This window comes from Sebastes umbrosus, chromosome 19 (assembly GCF_015220745.1).
Source record: "Sebastes umbrosus isolate fSebUmb1 chromosome 19, fSebUmb1.pri, whole genome shotgun sequence".
Taxonomy (NCBI): domain Eukaryota; kingdom Metazoa; phylum Chordata; class Actinopteri; order Perciformes; family Sebastidae; genus Sebastes; species Sebastes umbrosus.
The window spans coordinates 4,610,141-4,618,838 of NC_051287.1; the positions used below are offsets into that span (position 1 = coordinate 4,610,141).

The window sequence follows — 8,698 nt, forward strand, 5'->3', positions numbered from 1 at the left end:
ATCCAGTAGAAGTAACAGTAGAAGAGAAAGCACAATTATCATTCACCAATAATTATAGTTCTTGTTTTCATGTCCTCATTCTCTGAGGCAACACCCTCATTTTTTTCTTTGAATTTACTTTAATTAGAATGTTTATTGACGGTGTTGACAGATGGCAGTTTACCACCCAGATAGACTAGCCTGCTTTTTATTTAATTGGCGAAGTAAAGAATTTGATAGTGTGGGCGACCTTTTGGGCGGTTTCCTAAATGAGAAGTTTGGCAATATTCCGAAGTATTTTTCCATTGACAGGACACTGCTAGAGACAATTAAGTCCCACCCACAATGGATGGGAAAACAACCGAACCGAAAAACTGAGGATACAGGCAATGAGACGAGGGGCGTCGGCACTCAGTAACGTTACGTGTGCAGCAAGCATTTAACCCAAATGTCAGTTTGGGGCTAACTATATTTCTGTAAGTTATTCTAAAGCATTTTGACAGTATGATATGCAGTATCATGTTTGCAAGTGCCTTAGCTAATACGGGATCTCCAGAGGCTCTAGTAGGTTCAGTTTTACAGTTAAAGTGAAGCTACAGATATCATATGAAATTACAAAACTTGACCTCATTGTGTAAAATGACCTGTGGTGACCTCTAGGATAATCACAGCCTCATGAAACTTTACGGCCACAAACTAGAGACCTAGAGCATTCAGAGGATGGACAGCTTTCCTAGGTAGATTGACAATAAGGGGGTTTCTGAGCAGTTTACACAACAGAAGCGCTCGTCATCCAATCGCCGAAAAATGAAATTCTTGCAGAAATCTCAAAGTGTCAAAACGTTTTTGATACCAAATCACAGCCTGGGTTTTTTTACGGTGTTCCTCAAGGTCTTGGTGTCTTAATGTGGTATTTTGGAGGGATTATTGATAATTTTTATCAGTTCTCGAGTGGTAAAAAATGGTTAAATTTAGCACCAAATCTGTGTAACAAATGGTATCAACCCTAAAATTGCTGCAACAACTTATGACACATAATAGAGCATGGGAATGGCCATCAAATACTTCTATCACAATGTTCTCAACCCTCATACACTTTTACAATTCATTTTAAATAATTAATTAATTACTAATAATGAATTAATTACTGCTTATTTCTAATTTATGACGACAACAACTTGACGAACAAAGACTTGGTGGAGACGTGATTTTGGGTTTGCCTAATTACACCAATAAAAACACAGAACAATGGAGGTCAAAGAAATTACTGGACGTCCAAAAAAAAACTCCATCATAACTGGAAATAGCCTAAACAAACAGAGCTAATTATAATAATTGAAAAAGTGTTCTACATTCAAACTGTAAAAACAGACACATCACCTTCATGCAATGTGTCCCAACCACTTTGTACAATTAGTCAGCCTACAAAATCTCACATTTCCTGTTTCTACATTGATAATTACCGGACTCAATATGTTGCCAGTGTCAATAAACATACCAAAAATGTATATGTTAAGATTGTAATGCAATATTATAATGCAAGCAACTTTAACTGGGCTGAATTTAAGACCCAGAGTAACACTGCTGTAGTGTTTTTAGTATAAAAATGCATTCATATACACATCTCCCAATGATGAAATGAGAAATAGCAGCTGATTTGATGAGCTCTGATTTGTCCTCTAGTGATAGTAAACCCATATATATTCAAATTAGACTTTTCTAAACAACACTCCTTGTTACTTGGAAACAAATTTCCACCGGTTTCCACACAATTCTGCCAATTCGTGTGGAAAATTTCAGTGCACCGTTTTTGGGAACGTGCTCCAGAACCGGTTCGACCGGTCCGACGATAGCAATCTCAACAGGAAGACGTTGGAGTAAACTCCCCCTCTGTCAGTTACCCACATTGTCACACAGATACTAGGGACAGGTGTGTGACTGACGTGGCACGACATTAATAACTGGCTGCTGTGATTTCTTGTCTCTTTTAATACACCGGAGGGAATATCAGTCTGTACACTGCAAACCGCTGGTTGTCTGATCATCAGGGCAATGAGATAATATGATCCATCCTTATTCTCACAATGGAAACACAGGTGAGGAACAAGATTTCAGACATAATCTAGAACAGAGTTTGATTTTATTTAATACTTTTCATGTATTAGAATAAAAAAATGTGGTGCAAAGATTAACTGTCCTGCATTTTCTGGTCACTTTCGTTGTGAATGAATGAGCTGTGATATGTTGTCATTGTCGGTTAATTTGACCTGTAGTAGTTCTCTTCTCTTATTCTGAAAATAAATCAGGAGAGTGAAGTGTTTATTTTGTTACGGTATATTACCATAATTATATCCATGTGTTTGAAAAGCATGGCGATCGTAACATAATTAAAGTAAATTAACAATAGCAGCAAATGATAAAATACATAAATGAAAGTAAGAAATATTCTGAACTACACCTGGAAGAACTAAAAATAGATGTTGTGTGTGAGCATGGTGACATGATACAAACACAATGGAAACTATAGGGAATGAAAGAGGGCATTGATGCCTATTTGAGTCTCATATCAATGGTAGGTTGTCTCAAGGGACAGGGTTGACGCAACTGAGACATTACACAAACATATGATGAACTTTGATATATGACGATCATCAGTCAAGATGACTGGAAACAGTAGAGCATTGTCACCAGAGAATCTCAGGTCTTCAGGTGTTTTTGGTGAAGCAGCGCTGTACATCATATTTTAGATTTAGTCAAAAACACAACTGTGATATGATCCTTTGAAAAAAATACCTAAATATTAAACATTAGTCCTGATAATCATATTTTCGTGTGTTCTCAGGTACACATGAAAATGGCACACAGAGAGATCCAGTCGGAGAGAACCAAACAGCCGGTGGAGGAGATGACAGAGGAACGATTCCTTAAAGAGCTCTACCTGTTCATGAAGAAGAGAGATTCACCCATTGAGAGAATCCCAAATCTGGGCTTCAAACAAAGTACTTATAAATATTATTCATTTGATCATAGTTTAAGACACAAGTTAGTTTTTAATGCATTTCACTTGTTTTATGCAACAAAAAAGTCCTCCATTGTTTCAACATTTCATTTAGTACAATTGTATGGTATTATATATATAATTATGTATATATAATTATGTAATTATTATATGTATATATAATTATGTATATATAATAATGTAATTATTATATATAATAATATAATTATGTATATATAATAACATAATAATTATATATATAATAATAATATAATTATATATATAAAAATAATAATTATATATGTATAATGCATCTATGTACTAATTATATGGACATGAATTAGTAATTATAATCCAAATTATAGTAATTCTGATTCAAAGTAAAATAATCATATTCAATTTCTAAAATAATAATACAAAATAATAATAATCTGCAACTGTCTAATAATCTATCAACCATTTATAGTATTGTTTTTTTAAGCAACAATGCCATACATTTCTTTTAGCTACTTGAATGTTGAATATCTTCGGGTGAAGTGACAAACACAATTTGAAGACGTCACCTTTGGACTCAATCACTCATCATTTTCTGACATTTTATAGAACAAACAATCAATTAATTGAGAAAATTATCTGCATAATAATCTATTAAAATTCTAATAGCCCTACATTCTAATAATGATGTGTATTTAATTGTGTATATTTTTCCCTATTTTTCAGTTGATCTATTTGTGATGTTCAAGGTTGTCAGAGACTTGGGTGGCTACCACCAGGTAATCAGATATTTCCGTTTTACCATAGATTATTATATTGCCAATATTACCAACAGTATAAATACTGTATATTCAATTTTGATAACAAGACAATTATTATTATTTGTTTAGTCGTTGTTTTTCCTCAAACTAATCTAACGCTAATACTAATTAATATTCTTGTTAATTATGAAGTCACATAAGTTAAAAATACCCTGCACTCTTCCAGGTGACTGCTCAGCAGCTGTGGAAACAAGTGTACAACACGCTCGGAGGAAACCCTCGAAGCACCAGTGCAGCCACCTGCACCCGCAGACACTACGAGAAGTGAGTGAAACAATGTGTGTGTGTGCATTTATCAGGCTGAGAGTGGCTGGGATGTTTTCCTAAAAGGCTTCATCTGATCCATGTGTTCTTTGTGCAGGCTGCTTCTGCCGTACGAATGCCACATTACGGGCATATTGGTGAACGTGTTGCCTCGTAATCAGTCAAAGCACTTCCACTATGCCAACTACAGCAAAGAGCACGATGATGGCCAGAGGCCGGCCAAACGCAAACTGATATCCATGCCTATGCTCCAGGTTGGTAATATTTCACACTCAACACAAACTTAGACTGATGTGATTATGAATAAGTAAATATTCTTCATTAGAATAAATGGTAAATAATTACATCTTGAAGTGTCTACTTGGGTTCTAAGTGCACATTAACTGGTATTATGTGATGCACTGATGATAATAAGCAGTTTATTCTTGAATTATCTGGCTCTGTTGCAACAAAAAACATATTTAAAGTTTTTGGATCTCACTTCCCAGAGAGCACTACTTATGATTTTTCGTAATAGTTTGTGATATTGCAAATCAACCCTTTTCTCACTCCCAACTCCTCAAATACCACTGTTTGGTCAGTGCCTCTCGGCATTGGTTACCGATGCACTGAGGCGCCCTTAAGCGACTGTGAGCAATGAACTGGGCTTTCAACTAACGCCAATGTAAACCCACCCGCCGCGTCACTCGACGGTTAGAACCAGTGACGTAGTATTAAGAGCATGACAGTAGGGCACCCTGCATCTGTCTCCGATGCCAAGGCGTACTGACCAAATGGCGATATTTGACGAGTTAGGAGTGAGAATGTGTTGTGCAAATGCAAAGACTTTCATCAGTGGGCCATAGGCTCAATCACCATTGTGTTACCTCCTTTGGAGAGTGGTATCAATCTTCTCAACTAACTCTTGGCAAAGAAAGTGAAAAAGGATATTCCCCAAGATGTTCATCTATTACTTCAACCTCTGACGGATCACTTCTCTTTCCAACAGAACCCCCGTAGCCTCCAGCCGGACCTCCATGACAGCGTCTTCCCTCTGCCGCCCCACTACCCTCCGTACTACCACACAGTCCTGGCCCCCCATGTCCCTCTCCCTCCCTCGGTGCTGACACCACACAGCCCCTCTCCCCCCAAGCCCTGGTTCCCTTTCTCTCCATGTCTAAACCCGACAGACAGGGTTAAGGAGCCACTGGAGCAGTTGCGCTTCCTGGCAGAACAGTACAAGACCACATCTAGGTTGGCGGAGCCTTTGAACCTCAGCGTTAAAGCACCGAGGCGTGAAACTGACAGCAACCCCGCCTCGTCGTTCACCACTCCCTCATCCAGCAAGAACCCAAAGTTTCTGAACAAACCCTCCCCTCTGTACACCGCTCACCGCCCGCAGGTGGTGAGAAATGACGGATGCGAGACACAAGATGTTGAAGTAGGTTCGGCAGACACGCCGTATTCATATCATGAGAAAGCTAGGGAGGCATACGTCGTCGATGTCAAACCTATAACGGTCCCAAACAGCCCCACATATGACTCTGCTCCGACGCCGGGAACAGACGAAGGCGCCGTCGCAATGACACAAAAACCCAGCTTTCCAAAAACAGACTTAACCATCCGGCAAAAGGAAGAGAGAGAGGGGAGTCCAGAAGTGAGGGAGCTCAATCTCAGTCACATACTGCCCAGCCTCCCTCGAGACAACGGAGGCAAGATGGAAATTGAGGTCCCGCTGTCTGTGTTTCATAACTGGCTCAGGTTGTGTGGGTCCTCAGCCATGATGCATGGAGCTAAGCGGCAACCTACTTTTCCTCCTCAGGAGGAACACTCGGAACAAAGACATTGTTCCGACACAGACGTCCACCCCACCAACCTGACATTTCACACGAATCCCCAACACCGGAGCGCATCTGCTGAGGATCTAAGGCTGATACGCAAGAATTATCCGAGCCCCATACCGACCGCTCAGAGTACCGGTAATCATCAGTCAATCAACACAAGCCAAAACCATTTCACCACCTACAAGCCTTTGCCTTCAGGTGGTATTCTGAAAAATGCAGCCAGCCGGGATGTCTATCCGTTTGATATCAATAAGTCATACATCGCTAAACCCCCAAATTACTGGGATGCCTACAACATCAACAAAGAGGCCCAGACTTCCCCCATCCCACTGATCATTGACTCTAGTCCACGCTCAGCTCAGCAAGACTTTGCAGCTTCGACATCCTATAGTGTCGACACAGTGCAGGGAGGGAAGGAGAAGTCAGACACGGTTCCCTCAGCTCTGCTAATGTTGAATTCCAACTCCACTTCTCTGCTGCACCTCACCACCGAAGAAGTGATGAAGCTGAAGAAAATCATCTCGAGCTCATTGTGAAGATCGGTTCAGATAATTACACGGACACTCCAACACCACATTAAAGCTTACCCACGTTATATATTGCTCTTTCATTTGGTATATAATTGCATTTATTTGTCACCCAATATTCAATTGTCAAATTAGCAAAAAATATAATGTAATGAATAATAATTTGTTCACATCAGGAGCAGAGCTTGGTTAAAGGAGGACTGTTGACCTTTTTTTTTGTTTTGTTTGTACAGAAATATTCCTTGTATAATACATTTAATACTTTATACATTTAATACTTTAATTATAATGTAAATCTAAATAAATTCAAATACATAAAATTGAAGTTTCATGACTCATTTGTTTATCCTGTTATCTTCACTTCACACTACTAGGTGTTTTTACATGAATCCAATCAATCAATTACTTTGTATCAATCTTATTAATCTTTCCCTTTGGAGAGTTATCTAAAGTGTTTGGAAGAGGCGTATAAAGCATAGTGCCTTTCTTGGATTTCCCTTATGGTAGATAACACGTGATAAAGGGCCCTCTAGGGTGCCCTTCCAGTGGAGAAAACGTAATAAAGTGCCCTCTAGGGTGCCCTTCTAGTGGAGAAAACATGATGAAGTGCCCTCGAGAGTGCCCTTCTAGTAGAGAAAACATGATAAAGGGCCCTCTAGGGCGCCCTTCTAGTAGAGAAAACGTGATTAAGTGCCCTCTAGGGTGCCCTTCCAATAGAGAAAACGTGATTAAGTGCCCTCTAGGGTGCCCTTCTAGTAGAGAAAACGTGATTAAGTGCTCTCTAGGGTGCCCTACCAGTGGAGAAAACGTAATAAAGTGCCCTCTAGGGTGCCATTCCAGTGGAGAAAACATGATGAAGTGCCCTCGAGAGTGCCCTTCCAGTAGAGAAAACATGATGAAGTGCCCTCTAGGGTGCCCTTCCAGTAGAGAAAACATGATGAAGTGCCCTCTAGGGTGCCCTTCCAGTGGAGAAAACGTAATAAAGTGCCCTCTAGGGTGCCCTTCTAGTGGAGAAAACATGATGAAGTGCCCTCGAGAGTGCCCTTCCAGTAGAGAAAACATGATAAAGGGCCCTCTAGGGCGCCCTTCTAGTAGAGAAAACGTGATTAAGTGCCCTCTAGGGTGCCCTTCCAATAGAGAAAAAGTGATTAAGTGCCCTCTAGGGTGCCCTTCTAGTAGAGAAAACGTGATTAAGTGCTCTCTAGGGTGCCCTTCCAGTGGAGAAAACGTAATAAAGTGCCCTCTAGGGTGCCATTCCAGTGGAGAAAACATGATGAAGTGCCCTCGAGAGTGCCCTTCCAGTAGAGAAAACATGATGAAGTGCCCTCTAGGGTGCCCTTCCAGTAGAGAAAACATGATGAAGTGCCCTCTAGGGTGCCCTTTCCAGTGGATAAAACATGTAAAGTACCCTCTAGGGTGCCCTTCCAGTAGAGAAAAGGTGATAAAGTGGCCTCTACGTGCAGGAATACTTGTGTCATCACTGTGCCCCACCGCAAACAGTTGGTGCCCTTTTTATCTGTTGGTGCCGCCACTGACGCAGGGAGACACTTTGCTTCTGATCTTTTATTTTCAAATCATTTCATGGACATACTAATATAAAGTATGAAGAACCACTGGAAACAGTGACGTCAAAAGAAGATACCTCAAAGTTTTATTTAGATTTAGTATGTTTGTCACACCTACATGCTTCATCTGCAGTCTATTATGTTATTGTTATTGCTATAATTATTATTCTCAGATTCAATGCACCGTGTGTGGAATCTTCAGTTGAGACAACAACATGGACATAGAACAGACACTCCCTTCATTGTAACCTTAGACACCGATTACTGCGTGCAAATTGCTTAATGACATCACAAGAGTCCTGTGATTACTATTATGCTTCATTGTCCTGCAAATGTTTTCCAATTGAATGGCCTATTAAACTATTAACAAAGGGAGCCATGTTGAAATAGCCACCAGTTCACAAACTAATTCCACTTTGTTCCCGGGCTTACAGATAGTGACTGTGAGAGAAATCCGGTGTGAACATGTTTAGGCAAGTGTTTTACTGTTTACTGTCTGTCACAGCAGGTTATTGCTTAACTCTGAGGCCTCTTTGTGTGGGGAGTCAATTTTTCAAATATCCGGTGCTATTAGGTTATCAAGAACAGGAAACACTTGTTTTTTTTGAGTTACACTATGCCAAAAGCATTTTAGTTCCACAAGTCCCTGAGAAGAATTTACTGAGCTCAGTGTCAGTGCAGCCATCAGTCCTTTATTAATGCCTAAGACCTCAGGCCTCGCACAATA

At 40.1% G+C, this 8,698-nt stretch overlaps 1 protein-coding gene across 1 annotated transcript; it reads left to right on the top strand.

Annotated features, from left to right (window-relative positions):
- The first annotated feature begins 1,901 nt into the window (after positions 1-1,901).
- Positions 1,902-6,699, top strand: arid6 (AT-rich interaction domain 6). Its single transcript, XM_037751867.1, has 6 exons — positions 1,902-2,075; positions 2,822-2,978; positions 3,698-3,750; positions 3,959-4,056; positions 4,154-4,310; positions 5,045-6,699. The coding sequence occupies exons 1-6, from the start codon at positions 2,064-2,066 to the stop codon at positions 6,413-6,415; spliced, it is 1,848 nt and encodes a 615-aa protein (XP_037607795.1). The 5' UTR covers positions 1,902-2,063; the 3' UTR covers positions 6,416-6,699.
- The last annotated feature ends 1,999 nt before the right edge of the window (positions 6,700-8,698 follow it).